This window comes from Argiope bruennichi, chromosome 2, assembly GCF_947563725.1.
Source record: "Argiope bruennichi chromosome 2, qqArgBrue1.1, whole genome shotgun sequence".
NCBI classification, from domain to species: domain Eukaryota; kingdom Metazoa; phylum Arthropoda; class Arachnida; order Araneae; family Araneidae; genus Argiope; species Argiope bruennichi.
This window is the reverse complement of record NC_079152.1, coordinates 78,647,469-78,666,711: the sequence shown is the minus strand read 5'-3', so window position 1 is coordinate 78,666,711 and position 19,243 is coordinate 78,647,469. Positions and strand designations below refer to the sequence as shown.

The following is a 19,243-nucleotide window of genomic DNA, read 5'->3' as shown; positions in this document are numbered from 1 at the left end:
CATTTTTTGAGGAATCAATAGTTTTGAAGATAGAAGAGGATGAAAACGTATAGAATTCCAACAAATGGGTGAAAATATTAATTATTTTTTTGATTAAAACGCTTTTTGCTAAAATATTAGCTTTAAACTATAGTATTTTTCCAATAAAACATTCTATATATATCAACATAAAAATAAAGGAAGCCAAAATATCACTTGTTCATTATTAAACTTAACAGATATTTACACTTTTTTTAGGCTTTAATTATAAACTCCTTGTGTTGCAACAAATGTAATACAAAGTAAATCAATACTCAACCGATATTGGAAGGACATTTCAAATGGAAAAGATACAAGAACAAATTCAAATCAAAATGGGTAAAAATAAAAATATACACAAATAAAAACATTAAAAAAAATTCACATGCCAACGGAAACATTCAGCAATTAAGATCGTACGATGAGTAAAGTTCGGAAGCAAGATCAAAATAAGATATTCAAAATACAAAGACATATAGCGTAATAATATTTATATGTAAGCAAACACTTAAAAATAAAGTCTAAATTATGCTGGAAAAGTACTATTAATATATGTACAAAATGATGTAGAGGATGATTTGCTCCGAACAAAGACAGAGAATGGAGGAGGTAATGCTATATGGTTCCTTTGTAGACAATTCATAAATGTACGTCTTTCAGGAGTAAATTTGGTCCTTCCAAGTATCAAATGCTTGGCATACTGGACTTCACTACTGTAGTCGGAACAGTAGACAAATGAAAGCGTTTTGGATTTTCCATGCCTAGCCAGAAACAGGTAATGCTTAAAATTAGGTTCAAAGTGATTATCATTTAAACGTCTCTGAATGTTGTCCCACTATTTAATCAAGTTGAAACTGTTCTTCTTTTAGATAAGTACTATTAGTGACGATTCTGCAAGCAGATGAGAGCTGTTTGCGAAACATTTGCTACAACATGTCAACTTTCTCTCATCACATTTTTCACTCATTCACATAGCGACAGAATACAGAGTTATGGTGTTTACTGTATGTAACTGTGTTAGAACTCTTCCAAGTACTAATTTTTTTTTGTTGTTGTTGGGGTGGTAGATCGCTAGACAACTCTCATTTCCTAACTAATGATAGTTGCCTACCTATCCACTATCATTAGTTATGAAATAACTATTTATCAAGTCATTGTTATACCTACGTACAATAATATACCAGGCACATTTTTAACGAGTATTCTCCACTACATCTTTGGTTGGTGGAAGTAAGAAATGATTAAATTTGACCTTGATTGATAATTTTATAAACACTGCATAATAATGGTTTTTAAATAATGTTGAATTATGAATTAGTATAATTTCAATGAATTTATGTATTCAATAATGAACTAGTATACTTCAAAATTTGGCGCTTTTGTGTTAAATTTTATTGTTCAGTGAAAACACAACGAATATGCATTTTGAATTTCTTCACTATGACCAATTGCGAAGAAACCTTAGATTGGTTTGGTTCAGGATTTAATACAAACCTACGATTGGAGTTTTAAGATCATCTTTTAAATTTCGTTTATCTAGCTAGTTGTGTTAAGATATCTTTCTATGCTTCATGTATGAGCTAATAATAAAAAACAATACGAATAAAGCATAAAACAATACGAATAAAATATATTAAAGCATATTTAAATGTGATGGAATTTCAAAGTATGCAATTTTTTTTCTTCCAATTTGTATCACTGAAAGCTAACAAACAGTTGTATAATGAACAAACGTTGTTTAAAATGAAAAAAACAAACAAACTTATCTTGTTACGATAGATATAATTGGTCGAAATGGATAATTTCATGTTGACAATAAAAGCCTATGATATTGACGCTTACCTAATATACATAAGTTGAGATATGCATGTAGTTTTCCGAACAACAAGATTATACAGCCTTTAAAAATAGCCAGATAGTAATGATTAGGGATTGCAATACCGGACCAAAATTTCAATACCGGTATTCGGTATTTTATAGATCTTAATACCGGGATACCGGTTTTAATACCGGTATTAGAAATTTTAGAAAAAGAAAGAAAACACAGGTGTTTCTTTGTTTTATTTACCAGTTTTGTTAGAGAGTGTAAATATCACAAAAATAATTTGTAACTTATAAATTATAACAGTATATAAAGAATCACAAAAAAGTAAAAAAACATCTTATTTATTTAAATCACAAAAAAAAAAAAAAATTGTAAATATCACTATTAAGTCTGTGGTACTAATACAAATTTTTGAAATATGATCTTAAAAAACATAATGCATCAGTTGTACTGTCATTAAAGCTGAAAAGTAATTTTGTGTAAAAATTACCAGCTGTCGTAAACGCTCTCTCGGCATCTACGTCTACATTCTTCAGATAGTGATTTGTGCTGTTCTTTCATGATTGCAACATGAAATTTATTGTTGCATTAGCTGATAATAAATTAAAATCTCTCCGACATAATGCCTCTATAGTCAGTTTTATTGGAAGTAGAACTGGCATAGTTCTGGATATTAAGACGAATTCACTGTCTGAAAAAATTAATTTGCAGGTTTAAGTTGATTATTGCTTTTTGGATTGGATTTCTAAATTTCAAAAACCGTTCCATCATTAGGAGTAAACTGTTCCAACGTGTCTTAGAATATATTATTGACATATATTCTGTTTTATTTTCAGTTAGTATATATATTTTTAATATGAAGTTTTTTGTAGGGGAAAGTTTAAATATCTTAACAATTTTTCGAACTTTATAAATTATAGGAAGCAATTCTTGATGGGTTAATATTTCATCCTCATTAGCAATATCTTCTTCCACAATTACATTGTCATTATCTTCATTGTCAATATCACTCTCACTCTTACTCTCTTCAATGTCGGAATCCGAAGTTTCTATATCCACAATATTTGGATTCTTCTATTCTTTATTTTTTTGGTATATTTGGTATTTACTCCTAATTGAAATCCATGAGCAAAGCACAATTGCTGATTTGCACCCATCAACTTTCCAAATTTTTTCATAACTGTTGCTCCATGAGTCGTTATAGATACAATATCTTCTTTCAGGGATAATGCATGTTTCGCTAATTTAGATTTAAGCAATTAATTAAGCCATTAATTAACTAATTAATTTCGTCAGTTGGGGAGACATAAAAACAAAAACGTATACTATTTTGCTATGTTGGCGATCCCTGTGGAGACAATTTAAAATATTTCTAGTAAATACCGAAAAACCGGTATTTAAACTTGTAAATACCGGTATTACGAAATTGTAAAATGGCTCGAAATACCGGTATCGGTATCCCGGTATACCGGTATTGCAATCCCTAGTAATGATAGAATTAAAAAAAAAAATTCGGTAGTCAGAAAAGAACTGCCCATATTTTATATACTAGAGAGCAAGAATGAAAAGATTTGTTATTTACAATATTATGTAACGGCAGGTCATTAAGTCAGAGTAACTGCGACTCCTATTTTTTTTTAACAACCGTCGTAACAGAGAAATTTATAAAAACTTAAAAAAAAGCATTAAAAACAATTTTAAAGTTAATTAATACTATGCGGAATTTTCGCTTAAAAGATAAAATTATTTCTATCTTTTAATAAAATAAATTGCCTTCATGATATAATTAACATTTCCAGTAACATTTCAGAACTCACAATAAATTAAACTCCCAACACCTGCAGTCAATAAGCTTCTACTAAACCAACCAAATCATCAAGGTTAAGGTAAACTTCGACAAATCTTTAATATATTTTTTTTTATTTCCGAAACTTGTTTTTTGAAGCAGTTTTACTATCTTAACTTAGTTTGTTAAGTTTGTTTAATGATGCAAGCAACAGATAGCATCAACGCCGGCGTCTTAGCATAAGGGGTGCGCGTCTTCCCCGTGATCTGGGCGTCCCGTGATCGAGTCCCAGTTCGGGTATGGTTGTTCTTCCTCTTTTTTCTATCTGTGAGGTGTGCGAATGTGCCTCTCTGTAAAAAGGGGTTGTGCAAGCGAATGTGACGCATGAAGTAGCTAAATCGTATTCTTGTCCTTAGCTGGTGCTACTGAAAAAACAAGAGACGCTCCCTCGGATTAAATCGCTGACAGATAACTGTCAGCGGGCATGTAAAGTGCCTTAAGTCACAACAACAGATAGCATCAATTAAAGCACAAAAAACTAATAAATTGCTTGGAATTTCAAACAAAGTATTAACTATCGAAACATAAACTGAAGGCTTTTACAAATTACCTTTGAAATTAAATAATGATATATCTTCTTTGCTTAAGCTTAATTTTTACTAACCATTTTTCCATTTGATTGATGTATGATTTCAATCATTTCTCTAATTTTAAAAAGAAATTTTATACTTATTTTAATTTAATAATTTAAAAACTTTCATGACTTCTTCATGATAATATTCATAATTATTTATCAACATTAGTGTTATTTTTCTTATTATTTAACTATTTAAAATCACATTTTGATTGTGATTTATTTATCATGTGAATGCACAGTTATTTCATGGATAAGAAACATTAATAATTTTATAAAAATACTTATAAATTTAATTTTAAGCTATTTATTCATAAAGATAAATAAATAACATTCAAACCTTTTACCAGCTGGATGGCAGATAACTGCGCCACCATCCATTATGTTTCGCGCTGACCAGAAGGAACAATATACAAGTATTCTGAAGATGATTAGGTGTGTATCAAAAGAGGCAATACACCGGTAAAAAGCTCATAATTAAAATTAAAAAATGGAATTTAAAAGGCTGTCAAAGAATTTACCGTTCAAAAAAAATCTTTCATACGTTTGCGTGCTTGATACAAAAGAAGCTAAAGACAGACAAAGAAAGTAAAAATAATAATTTAAAAAATACCAGAACAAAAAATAAGCCGGCAAACATAAACAAAACGTGGTGGAAGTCTGAATGGCTCAAACAGCAGAGCTACATAATATTTCACAGCAACAGTATCATTTAAACATAATTAGTAAATAATGAAATTTACCAAAGATAGACAACTTCATTTTAGTAAACAGAAAAATAAATAGAAAGAAAATAAAAGAATTTTAGAGAAAAGAGAAAAATAAATAAATAAAAAAAGAAAGAAAATTAAGCAAGAAAAAATAATATATGCATTGGCTCAGTCTTAGGTAGAGTCCATGCTCAGAAACAAAAGGCTGGATAAAAGAATTCTTTTTGCATTTTTTTTCTCTTCTTATATTCTCAAGATACTGTCCACGTTTAACAGTACATCAATTACTCTATCCTATTCTCTATTAGTTACTCTATTCTTTAGTCAATTCTTTGGCAATGGAAGAGTCCAATCTAAAGTTTTCTATTGTAAAATAATAATAATAATAATAAAACTTTAACACTTGAAGTACTAAAAGGAATGAAAAATGGTATGTAACAAAGTATAATCAATAGAAAGTCCGCTTTTCTTTGTAATGAAATCCCATATGACTCCGACAAGTCCAAATTTGGGAAGAATTAGTTCAGATAAGAAACAAAAGGGGATATATTATTATTCCACTTGGAAAATCCTTCTTTAACAGTGGTACAAGAAATCCAAGATAGCTTAAGCTTCTAAAGCCAATTTACAAGTATAAGTTATGCCAAAAAATTCTGAAATGCCAATAGTTAAAGAATTGGCTAACTATTGCACTTTAATATTTTAATCAACGAATGTCTTAAAGACATCCTGGTAATATACCTGGTGTCATCATGAACTAAAAGTCCTAACCAGAGCCTTATATTTAGAGAATAGCTATTAATTTATTAAATATCTAAGCAAATGCTTCAAAATTTCAGAATTGTTTCCCAATAAATGTCTTTAAATAAACGGCTATTTTATGAACGTATAGTCACCATTAGCTGTGCAAGGTGTCAAAGCACTTTTTTGTTTCCAATATTTCTATTATAATTTTAATTTTAGTTTCTGTAAAGAATTAAAAAATACAGCAAAAAAAAAAACCCATCAGAAATTTACAATCACGCGGATTTCTTTTCGTTATGAAGGCATGAATAGTTAGTTATTTATCACCAGTAAAATTTTACTTATTATTCAATTAAAAATGAAATTTTAATTTAAATATCATATGAATGAGCGATTATTCTATGAATAATTAATATTCCGCTAAATTATTCTTAAAAGTTCATTTAAAATGATTAATTCAAAACTCTTCAGGATCGTTTCTTGACTGCTTGGAAGGGAAGTTGAATAACTATTTGGCAAGCCTCATAAAAGATTGGCGTCTATTCTCTTTCTCCACAGATCAACAATGCCAACTTATTAGTATAAAAGCTATGGCGAAAGTTTATGGATTATTTATCAGAAAACGCTAGCTATTATGCTTTAATATTTAAAAGAGTGGGCATTCTGAAAGTATGCGCCATTATGTCAAATGTCGCCTTGAATTGAATATCCTAACACGTATCCTCTCGAACATTTTAATGATTATGCCTTTATAATATTAAAGCAAAGAATTAAGGTTAAAAAAATCTGCTTTACTCACATGTGTTCATTTAAATGCAAATTTATTTTTTAAAGTGGTGACAAACAAAGAGACAAGGACAATAGAAGATCCACTGTTTTTGATTTTATACAGTCAAAAGAAATATATCTGGCACCGATGAGCTACAGTTCGATGATTTGCACAATCACAATTTGACAGCCAAAGATGACGGTCCTTATGGATAAATTAATACTATTTTTTTTCCTAGAGCTGATTCACATGTGCAGTGGCCTTATTGCAAGATAACATTTTTGGATCGGGAAGATTGTACAATCGAAATTCGATTCAAGCTAAGATCCACCATGTGCGCGGGTCTGGTGAATGCTGAATCTAAAAATTAAAGATTTCTGCTGGTAATGCTCGGAAGTTTGGAGAGAGTGGAGCCAATAACATCTTCTATTCAATTGAAAAGTCCACTTCCAAATTGTATTTGTAGTCAACTACTCTAACTAACCATTAGTTCAATTTAAAAAGCTGGATATTAATATAATTAAACTTCAAAAGCCCTAAAAGTGTTCTTCCATTTTTAAATTCCCTGTTCAAATCTTTAAAGCTTTTGTTTGTCAAATACATGCGTCTTCTTTATCACAATTGTTTTACCTTAATTTATTATTAAGATACCCAGATCCTAACTTAAAAAGCCGGTATCGAATTCATAAAATATCCTTTACATGAATTTTTGTGAATTTTCTAGTGAATTTAGAAGCAACGCTATGGTTATTTTAGGAAGGATCTTTTTAATTTAGAATTGCAAACCGTTGACAAGAATGACACACGCTAGAATATTTTAAATCGAACACATATGGAAAGGAAATTAAACTTCAATCAATCTGAATACAAAATTTTGCATGAAAAAATATCCTGGCAGAAATTATTAATTGTCTGCTTTTAAACTTTACTTTTAATGTTTTTCTAGAATTTATTTATGACTGGCAAATGGGGCAACTGTATTTACAGCAACTGTTTGGCAACTGTGTTTCATTCAGTGTTTTTATCCATGATATGTCACAATGTTCATGTATTTATGCAAACTAGAAATAGACATAAATGGTTGCGTTCGCATTCGAATGAATTTGACTGTTGAATCTGGTTTAAATGTAATTTATTGTTTGCCAATATATTCTAAATCCCTCCGCGTATTTGCTCATGCGTTAGGATGGGTTTAATTCGTCAAATTAGGGGTGAAAGGAAAGGTGAAAAGAAGAGATGTGTGCATTTAAAATATAGTAAACTCGGATTACTCGATGAAATAAAATAAATAAATTTAGAGTTAAACAAAATAACATGGTCAAAAGCAACACAACAGTTACAAATATATGGAAAAAAAAACCCGACAAAATATCTAATTGGGCGGAAATTAAGCCAAAGAATGACGAAAAATTTCGGAAAGGAGCTCGTCATTCCGTGTCTCACCCTTTAGTGAGATACAATCGTCGAAAAGAGGTAGTCTCAGGATACTGAAACGAAAAGTAATTGAGAACTGCATCCATATCACACATCTCATTGATTAATCTCTTAAGCTTATATTTTAATGATGTTTCAGGATCCATCATTTTCTTTTTATTTTAACGACACTGAATATCAAACTGAGTGATGTAAATGCATGAAATTGTGATCTAGATACCAATTTAAAATCACATTGATGATTTTAAACTTCACGTAACAATTTAATATTGCGTTAAAAGAATAATTCATCAATACCCACTGCACTCATATTTCCTTTCTTAACGAAATAAATATATTTTTTATCAGCAAACATTTTTTCCCCCTTGAATAATACTTTTTTAAAATCTGGTATTGATTAAATTTATTAGAAAACTGAACATTTGTTGTAAGGAAGTTCAGTGGATAATAATTAAGTTTGCTGCAATACACAAAGCGAAGAATATGATGAAAAAAAAAAAAACTGACGACAGAATGACTTACAAAATCTTCCAATCATAATTTAAAATTGAATATATTTCTTTGTTGTTCCTTTCCTTTCAGCATTCTAAATAAAAGAAATTGACGTGTTTTTACGAAGACGGATAAAAACGAATTTACCTTTAACTTGAGGAAAAAAGAAATGGTCGCCAAAAAATAAGGATAAAACTTTTTTCCGGAAATATAGCGACTTATTCTACTAACAATTCAAAACGAGCCACCGAAAATGCGGTTGATGGTCAGCTTGCCAAGGTCAGAAAGCGTACGATCACGTGGTTTCCTTGTCCGGTCGCACTGACACCAAGGTAATCCACAAGAGCCTACATGAAGCTTGATTAAAAAATTTTTTTTTTCTAACTCAATGTACTCAAGTTTCGTGCCTGAAATATCACTCCTAAGTAGGTCAAATTGTACAGCAGAATGATGCTTTGCAAAGTTGTCTCGTATTCGAACAGCAAGATGAGTGGTTTAACCACATCACCGTCTGTGCATAAATAACCATTAATTAAAAGAAAAAGTTGCTTAGCGCAGAGTTAATGGTTTTTCATGAAAGAAAGGACTTTCCCGTTTACACTGAAATGTGCTACTAGAAAAAGTTACCACATACGTCAATGCACGCAATTCGAGAAAAACTGAAAGAAAACACATAGTATAAATACCGCTGTTACAGGCTATATATGAAAATAGTATGAGAGAAGTTATATTTATTACATGCTGATAAAGAAGCATATAAAATTATTTTTCTTCTCAACTGTAACTGTGTATTTAGTCAGCAAAAATTATATAAGGTCACTTCGAAATGGTATCTTATATAATTTTGGAGTTAAATTAGAGGCAGTTTCAAAGAGTCCGAATTTTAATCATTAGGAAGGAATGGGGTGAAATTTAAGAAAGACAATTCTTGCAAACGTTATTTTCATTTAAAACTTCAAAAAATTCAGTTTACTCAATTATTAAATTTATTATGTTTTTATCAGATTAAATATCAAAAACATAAACATTCATAAGGAGTAAAATGCTTTATAGTGCTGTTTATTCTTGAACGTTGATTTTAGATTCTTTAATGGTGGTATTTGCATCCCTAAATATTATACTTTTACTAAATTAATTTATGATTTAAAATGTGGTGATTCTAATTTTATATTCTCCAATATAGTATTATGATGATCGTTTTAATGCAATTTCGTATACAGCTTCAAAGTCTTTTTTTTTTTTTTTTTTTGCATTTCTGCAACAGTTTACAGAAATACAGAAGTAAATCTGACTTATACAATTTTATCTAATTAATTTGTTATTTTAAGGGACATGTAGACTTTCAGAATACTTAATACCACTAATATTAACATGTTATTTGGAAGCAATACGAAGACTATTTTGTAAGTACTTCATGTTTTGAGCGCGGTCAGATGGCTGAAGCGATGCTTGCGTTAACAATGCCATTTTCGATATTAAGCGTTGCCTCAGGGAGAGGGGCATCAGTCCCATGACGTCGGATTTAGCGTGCAACAACCCACACACACGACAGATATTAAGCAGAAATGGTTTTCAAGCCTGGAACCCTCCTGTCTCGAAGTCGGTACTTTATCATAATACCGTTGCAAGCACTTAGAATTTCAGACCTTAGGTCCTTATTGTTAGATATATATATACTTAGATTGTCCCAAAATAATTATTCAGTGTTGCCATTGGCATAGCGAGGGTAACAGGCACACGGGGCATAGTATAATATTTTAGCCTTCAATCATCATCAGTAGTTAAATAGATATAGATGTTATTTTCATTCCTTCATGATCTTTTTAATTCAAAAGATGTTACAAATGCGCTAAAGGTTTGTCCCCATGGCGTCCCATACGATTTACAACTGAGCATCTATACACTTTTGTCTGCTAGTCACTATCCCACTGACTGATATAATGTGATTTTAGCGATGTGATTTTAACAAAAATATATATTTTTGTTAGTATGCGATCACATAACCGCTACTTCTGATGTTAAATATGATAATCATAATGTAAAAAAAAACTACCTTATCAAGATTGCAGGTCGCCATCTCACAAGACAACCTTGTGCTTCGATTTATTAGAATGCTTCTACATAGATAGCCCGGAATTTTTCTGGGTACCTATATAAATCCACATTTTCCTTGCTTATTTTTGTAAAATATTCAAGAGTCACCCAGAAGGTGCAAAAAAAAAAAAAAATGAAATAGAAAGATTTTACTTCATAATTTTTAGCACCATTTTTTTTTTTTTTTTTTTGTTTTTTACATGCGTTTACTTTTTCTTTCATTTTAAATTGTTATTTTACTTCACATTTATAAAAATCGTTCATCAGACCATTAATATAAAATAAGAATATAATTTAAACAAAATAATGGTACTAAATTATTTTTTTTATTCTTAAAATATTTAAACAACCAAACAAACCAAAAAGAATTCTTCTGCAGTGTATTATAATTATCTTGTTTAAATGCAATGGTATTAATGAAATGTTTGTAGCAAATAAAACTGATAAAAGATATCTTTAATATATTTCTGGGAAAAAAATATAATAAGAGGAAAAAAAGCTTTTAAAATCTATCATTATATAATCAGTTTTTATATATTTTTGCGCAGAAAAATAAAATAAAATTAAACAGTATCTAATTTAAATTTTTCTATTCGAGATTTTTATGTTTCAAACAGGAACAAATAAGTAAAAAAAAATTAAACTAAATTTTAGTTGTTTCATTCGCTATAAAAGTTTTCGAATTAATAAAGCTAATTGGAATTTTTTGTATAAAATATAGCAATAATATATGAAAAGTGATTATTTTGTCAAACCATTTAAAAAAAAGCTTTTGACTCTAATAAAATACTTTTACATAATAAATAATACCTTTGTTTACAAACTTCGCATTTCACCATTATGAACAAAAGAGATACAAAGTGGCGTGACTAGAATTATATGTCGTATTAACGTGACTTTGTGTTATGTGTGTTACGACATGCTTTTAATTATTTATAAATGATGTTCAAATATGCTAAATGTATCAAATATGTTATGCTAAATTTTTCAAAGTCTATGAATTTATATTGTATAAATATTTCAGTCTAAAATGTCATGTTTTAATTGTCACATTTGATTGGCATTCTGAAACGTTATTAAATAATAATAGAATTTATTAGTTTTTATATAAAATAGTATGTCATTCTCTTTAATATATAAAAGCATGAAGCTTTATTTTGCTTGAAGTTTTAATTTTTGAAATAATCTAAGTTTGATATTAATAAAAACAAAAAACAATGATCATATTAACTACAATATATTATTTAAATAATGTCATGCTTATTTATTAGATATCCATAGATTTTTTTTAACAAATAACATTAATTGCCAAAAGTTTATTATGCTAAAGAAATTTTCATAAAGTTTTACACCATTAATGCCATGAAAATAATTTTAAAATAGTTTATTCAATAGTTCAGACATGATCATTTTGCATACAGTTTTTAGTACATGACTGTTTCAATGTATAATTATGTTATCTTATATGATTGATAGAATTCATAAAAAGGACTAAAAAATTTGACTTGCCTAAATTTTAAATAGAAATTTAATTTTATAACCTATGAATAAATTATTTATTTTTCGAAACAACATTTCACCCATAGCATCTGCAAAAGAAAAATAGCTTGTACTTTGATTGTATGCGCTAAATCTAATACTATTGTCCAAGGAAGATTAAACCATCACAAGAAAAAATCATCAAAATAAAATCGCCAGTGGCGCATCAAAAGGAGGGTAAGGGTGTATATATGCTCCAGATGCCAGATCTTGGAGAGAGCCGAGGATAATTTTTTTGTATTTATTTTTTTAAAAACCAGAATTCAATAAATGAAGTAGAAGGGAGGGACTGAAAAATAAAGGCAATATCTTTATTCATCTTATGTTATTAGAAATTCTATATCTATTCATCTAGACAAAAAATAAAAGAAATAGAATTCTACATTTTCTAATCTAGTGAATCCATGGTTATCCGTCCTTGTGCAAAATGAGTTACTTTTAGTCTAAACAAAAATTTTTAAAAAATATATAGAGAGATAAATTTTAGCCTTGAAATTCTTTTAAAAATAAATTTTTGTTACAAGTAAAAATGTTTTCTGTAATGCAAAAATCACTTCAGTATATCGTTGGTTAGTATCTGCTTTTCGATAGTACATTGTTTTGCTTTAATTCCAATTCAGTCCCCTTCAGGCAAAAAGTTTTTTAAAAATTCTTTATAGCTTGTCTTCTTTAACCTGTCAACATGCACGTTCCTTTTTAATTTCATATAAAAATTTTAATTTTATATATCATTTACCTGTTTAAAAAGGTACCTTATATTTCATATATTTGGCAACCATTCTGCAAAGTTATAACAAATTAATGAAATTCTGTCAATATAATTCAGGATATCATATTTTAAAATTCTATAATTAGACTAAAATTGATTAGAACTATAGTACATACATGCTAAGTGTAACATTTTAATCAGTGTTATATCTTTCTATAAAACGATAAAGAGAATTATACTAAACATTACTTGACGTATTTGGAAGTCTAGACAAATAAAATAACGTAATCCAGGAATTATCAGAATATTTTCAAGTTCATTACCTCACCTGAAATCCAATTTTATTTATGAAAGCAACTGAAGAATGTTGCACGACAGCTCATAAAATTATGCAAAATGATTGGATTGCAATACAAAAAGTTCGAAAGAAGAAATTTCGAAATTAATCACATTTCTGTTGAGTTGACAATTTTCCTAGTTCAGTTTTATCTGTCGGACTTCTATTCTAAGTAGATTTATAATATCTATTACAAATTTTAGAACTAAAGATTTGAATTTAAAAACATTACAAATTAAGAAACCACAGCTTCAATCAATAAAATTATCTTTTCTGTAATTCATCTCAAAATTTGTAAAAGGTTTTGGAAATTGACTTAATAGAAAAGCTTTAATGTTCCATCTGTTGAAATAAAATTTAGCCACATTCTTCGTGCAACTCGGAATTAAATATCTTCTAGAATTCTTAAAGTGATGGCCAAACTGGATTGGTCACTTAAAAGTTGCTTCTAGAATGTGCCATTGACTTTTAAGAATGGGAAATTCTATTCTTGCAGGTTGTCACAAGCTTTGATCTTGTGAATGACGTTTTCGTCTACCAAATTGCATGCCATTTGATGACTAGTAGTTGCATTTTTGACGTCAAACCTGCACCTGCGATGCATTTTAAGTACCTTCCTGATTGTTGCCAAACTGCTTTATGAGAAGCAAAATTTTAAGGGTAGGGGAAGTAGTCTTGAAATAAACAAATTAAATGTAACAGTTGGACAGTGGCTTAAAGTCACGTTTTTATCATGCGTCACTCCAGACTGTTGATAAGAATGATTAGCATTCTTTACGAGTTGATTATCCCGACTGCTATATGGGAGCTGTGTCATATAACTTTAAAAAGATCGCAATAAAAAAAAAATTAGATCCGCTATGTTAGTTTAGATTGGTGTAAAGTTTCGAAAGTATGGGTAACAAAAGTTGGCCTAAACAGGTATATAAACCAAATTTTTGAATCAGCAATATCTTTATTGTAAACTGTAATTATACAATAATTTACTGAAAATAATTCAAAAAAATTATCTAATTTATCTAATTATCTACTTCAAAAAGATTCATTAAAAATAAAAGATTTTAGATCTGCTCTATTAGATTAGATTAGTGTAAAGTTTCAGAAGTATTGGCCTAAACAGGTATATAAACCAAATTTTCGAATCAGCAATAGCTTTATTGAAAACTGAAATAATTCAATAATTTATTGAAAATAACTTTAAAAAATCTAATTAATCATTTATTTATTTTTGTAATAGAGAATTCGTATACAGGAATACATATTATAATTTTTTTCTAGAGAATAAATCCATACATTTCAGAAGTCTTGATATCTGAAAATATTATATTCTCATCTATTTATAACATTCACTGATTATATAACGAACTTCATTTTTTATGTTATAGTAATTATTAACTCTCTTGCCTCGGGAAACGTATTAATTCCATGTCTGTAATCTCATATGATTTTATTTAAAAAGCGTTTCTAGCACTGCATTGCATTATGCTATAAATATGTTTAACTGCATCGTTCTTTTATTGCTTTGAATATAAATAACAATTAACTTTACTGAAATAGTAAGTACTGAATCTCTGTAAGTATAATCAAGTACTGAATCTGAATAACGATTAAAAATAATCTAATATTAGACATTCATTGATTATTATTTGGAAAGTATAAATTCATATATAAAAAAAATCATAACTTGAGTAAGGCTATAATTCATTACTTATTAACGATATATTTTATTTAGAATTCATCAGTTTTTGGCATGAACTTTTTTAAAAAAAAGGAAAATTTTTAAAGGATCATTGGGTGGATTTTTTTAAAAAAAAAACTGCAAATATTTTTTGATGTCACCAAATTATTTATGTAATGCCACTAATTTTTTCTCCTTGCAATTTAGGATTTTTTTCAGAAGTCTATTATTACTTGAATTAAAAATCATGTTCACAGAAAGCATTTACATCTTTTAATTTAAATAAATAGACTTCTGAAATGACAACTGATGGATGCAATTATTTTCCTTATGTTAATAACAGCTTAAAGCTATTTATCTTTACTTTTCATGATTTTGATTTTTAAAAGATACAGAAGTTGTTCATCTTTATTTTACATTCTACCACGTGTTTCGAAATTATAAATTTCTTAAAACATAAAACATTAATTTCCTTCTTCAAAATAACATGTTATTTATCCATTTCAGATTATTTATAATTTTTTTTTATTATTTGTAATTTAAAGCATTTGTTATTGATACGGCATTGAAGATTTCCTGTTAGCTAAAAACTCCGAAGGAATAGAAGATTAATAATAACAGAATTCCTCAATCAAAAGTGCAGGAAAATTTACATAAGTTACATTGGACATTGCATTTACAGTAAAACTTTCCGTGCTCAAATGACTGTTTTTTTATTATGAAAGTTATTCCAAAAACTAATTTGTAAGATATCAAGAAAGAGAATTGACCGCTTGGTATTTAAATGCGAAGATATTCTGACTGAAAAACTGAAGGTCTTTTGCTTAAGGAAAGAATTTCGCAAAAGCCTTGAAATTTCTATTTACTAGGCTGCGTAAATACATTGAAGGCTCAATGTATTTAGAAAAGACGTTTGCATCGTCTATGCTTTGAAGTGGTTTACCTTATCTGAGTTCTAAAACTGTAAAGAGAGAAAAAAAAAGAAAAAAAAAAAGGGAATAAATTTCATAATTTCTTGAAATATCCCTTTCTGGATCATGCATAATATACTTAAGAAGCAAAACTGCAATTTTAATAAATCTAAAAAACAAAGAAGAGCCTGTAATTCTGGTTTAAGAATGGCTTTTATCTACTTTTTTTGTCAAGCAAGACATAAAGAGTAATTTACAATTTTAAAGATTAAAATAAAAAAGTTAATTAAAGATATTTAAATAAAGATAATGGGGTTATAAGATTTTAATATTTATGAAAGCTTTATATAAATTTTACTATGTTTATATAATAAGAAATTAAACATTTTTGTGGATATAAAACATTTGGATATAAACATTTTAGTGGATATTTCAGTTTTACACTTCATTCCATAAAAATGAATAGAATAAAGTGTGAAACTGAAAATTTTAAGATGGAAATAGAAATCAAATGATTATATTCATAAAAAAAATCTGAATATAGGAGAAAAATTCATTTTCTAAGATTTTAATGCATTTCTAAAACTTAGACATAACTATACTCTAGAAGAAAATCTTTTGAATTTTATTTTTATGAGTATTTGAGTATGACAGCGCAAAATTGAAGCAAACTTGTCTCATGAAATTTAACATATATTTATTAAATAAAAGCTTGTAGCTTTCAGGAAAAATTGTGTCTAATCCATTAAAGGAAAAAGGTGTTTTTTCATAAAAAAATCAATCAAAAACCTCTTAATTGTTTTTTTTAAAATTACTCATAAAAGAATCAGATTCAGGAAGGGTTTTTTTAACATCCTAATTGGCATTCCTTAAAAAGATATTATTCATAATTTTGTTTATTTCTCTGTGTGGGACATTCATATTTAAGGAAAAAACTGCAGTCATTTTTTTTATTATTGTATTTACAGGATAATTCAAAATTCATGGTACAAACCTGGAGGGAAGGTTGAGCACAATGATACGAATAATATTAAAATATGCAGTCTGGGTTGCAATCCATTTATTTAGTCATAAATACGGGGTATTTCAATTCAACTTAAACAGGATTTTTTGTTTCTAAGTTCTACATTAGTGAAGTGATTAAATATATATATGTACTAAGAAAATGTCTTTGAAATCTGAAATAAGTGTTTTTATATGTAATAAAAAATTTTTAATTGAAATTCTAAAATCAGAAAAAAATCAAACACCTTCATTTCAAAAAGAATGGAAAATAACGAATAACTGTTGTATCTGTTTAAAATATCATAAATGGAAATTCAAGCGTATGCTGGATGGTTATCATATTTTAAATACAAAAATATAAAGAGAAAGCCTGTTTATACTTACTTCAGGAATTTTTCCACCTTTAACTGTACGAGAAAAAGAAGATTCAAAAATTTACAGCATGCTATCAATAAGTTTAAAACAATACTGTGAATATTCATCTAAAAGTACCAGACTTATGGGGAGACTAAACACTACTGCCTAATTATGCAGCTGCTTGAAGGAATGGTGTCTGGATAATCATTTACGGAGTCAAACTACTAAATTATACATAATAAAGTGAAATGGAAGGTTTGGTAATCTTTCTAAAAATGTATTTCAAAACGCTTTATTGCTTATTTCACAAGCAACCTTGTATCTAAACCACAAAATTACAGTTTTATTGAAAAATATTTTCAAGTTACTTATATCTATATAATACTAAAACTGAAAAAATAATCTGTTTTTAAAAAATTGTACGAAAAAAAAATATATATTTTACCATATCGTAGATATTTTAAGAATATAAAATTTTCAAGTTTATACCTAGTAAACAAGATAATTAATCATTATTTAAAAGATATGCTGACTTAAGTTTGGTTACAAATGATCGTAAAGATATAATATTCAAAAACTGCTAATACATTTGAAGCATTTGAAGTTCATAAAGGTAGTTAATTAAAAACCTCTGTATGCCCAAACATTCTGATATATTTTTTAATCTGAAAAAGTAGCCTTTAAATTGGATAAATCCAGATTTACATATTAATATATATTTATCTAATCTCAAAATTCGTGAGAACAATCTTTAACCGAATAATTTTAAGAAAATAATACATAAATCTGAATTATATGCATTAAAAAAACGAAAAAATTTAGTTCTGTTAATTAATTGAAGTTAAAAAACGAAAAATTTAGTTAATTTATTAGATGGTTAATCTGTTATTTAAGAACTGAGACCTTTAAATGTCAGACTATATTATTTAGTCTTTAAGCAATGATAACTAATAATTTGATAGGATCTTTTTATTGGTACAAAGTTCTGAGAAATATCAACGTTTTTTAACTCCTTTAATTTCCAGAAAATATTATTTCCACATCTTTGTATGTAAGTTGAAAATTTCGTTTATTTATGGATTAAATTACTGTGATTAATCAGTTGTATAAATTAATATCTTTACAAAGGCAAATTCTTCATATTTGGCATTTTAACCAAAGTCTTGATCAAAACGTAAAATGCAAATCAAATATTGAGTAAACCAATTTAAAATGTCCAGCAGAATCTAAAATCTTAAGACAACTGCATTTATCTAACTAAAGTAATTTAAAAACATCTGCAAACTGAAACCATACAAATCGACTTTAAATATAATAAAAAAAGTTTTAATATCAGGAAATGTGTGAAACATTCTAAAATGCTAAACATTCAGAATAAAAGTTGAGTTGGACGAAGAATAAATCTCTAAAAATTAAATGAAATAGAAAAAAAAAATAAACTCATTTCAGGGAATTTTCATTTCGTCGCTAACGTAGATTTTATAATTTTTCAGCAAATGTGAATAGTAAAATATTTTCCCGAACAGGTATTCGATTGTAAATAAAAATTCGATACTGGATCTGCATTCGCAAAACATTAAATATCTTGATTAACTAAATATGAAAAATTTATATATCAAGCGGAGTATTTAATATAAAAAATTTCTTGCGATTTTGTGGAAAAATAAGTATTTTAATTTACTTCAGGGAACATTCACCAGGCAAAAAGTTTCCAGCAAAAGTAAGAATTAAAAAAGCTCAATCATCTTTTAGCATACATCACGTTGATAAAAATTTGATTTAAAATTATTCATCATCAAAATGTCATAACAGTTCCTGGTTTTCAAATACTGGCTATCCTTGAGTCACATAACTAGTCAGCGACTAATCAAAAACTTCTAATGAACAATAAGTTTTGTTAAACAAATTCAAAACATAAAATTAGAGGTTTGAGCAAAAATCTCTAATCATAGAATTTTTTAAACCTTTAATCATTGACTTATTTATTTATTAAATATAATTAAAAACACAATAAGAAAAAAAATCACGAATTATTAATAAAATTCATTTTTAATAATGAAATTATTGAAGCAATAAAAATAATTTTGTTCTTTTCTTTCTGATGCTTGTAATGAATCTTTCTTTCTGATGCTTAAAAATATCAATAAGTAAATTAAGGATTTAATTTTCCACAAAAAAAATCCATCTTACAATACTTTTTT

At 27.8% G+C, this 19,243-nt stretch overlaps 1 protein-coding gene across 3 annotated transcripts in view; it reads right to left on the bottom strand.

The window, feature by feature from the left end:
* Window positions 1–19,243, bottom strand: part of LOC129956810 (patched domain-containing protein 3-like) — a 159,591-nt gene that overhangs the window by 64,824 nt on the left and 75,524 nt on the right. The window contains exon 1 of one of the 3 annotated variants that reach the window (XM_056068769.1): window positions 8,443–8,473. The exons of the other annotated variants lie outside the window; for them this stretch is intronic. Within the exon in view, the coding sequence (XP_055924744.1) occupies window positions 8,443–8,458 (16 nt within the window). The 5' untranslated portion in view covers window positions 8,459–8,473. Of the gene's footprint in view, window positions 1–8,442; window positions 8,474–19,243 lie in introns of those variants that run through there. 3 annotated transcript variants of the gene reach the window in all.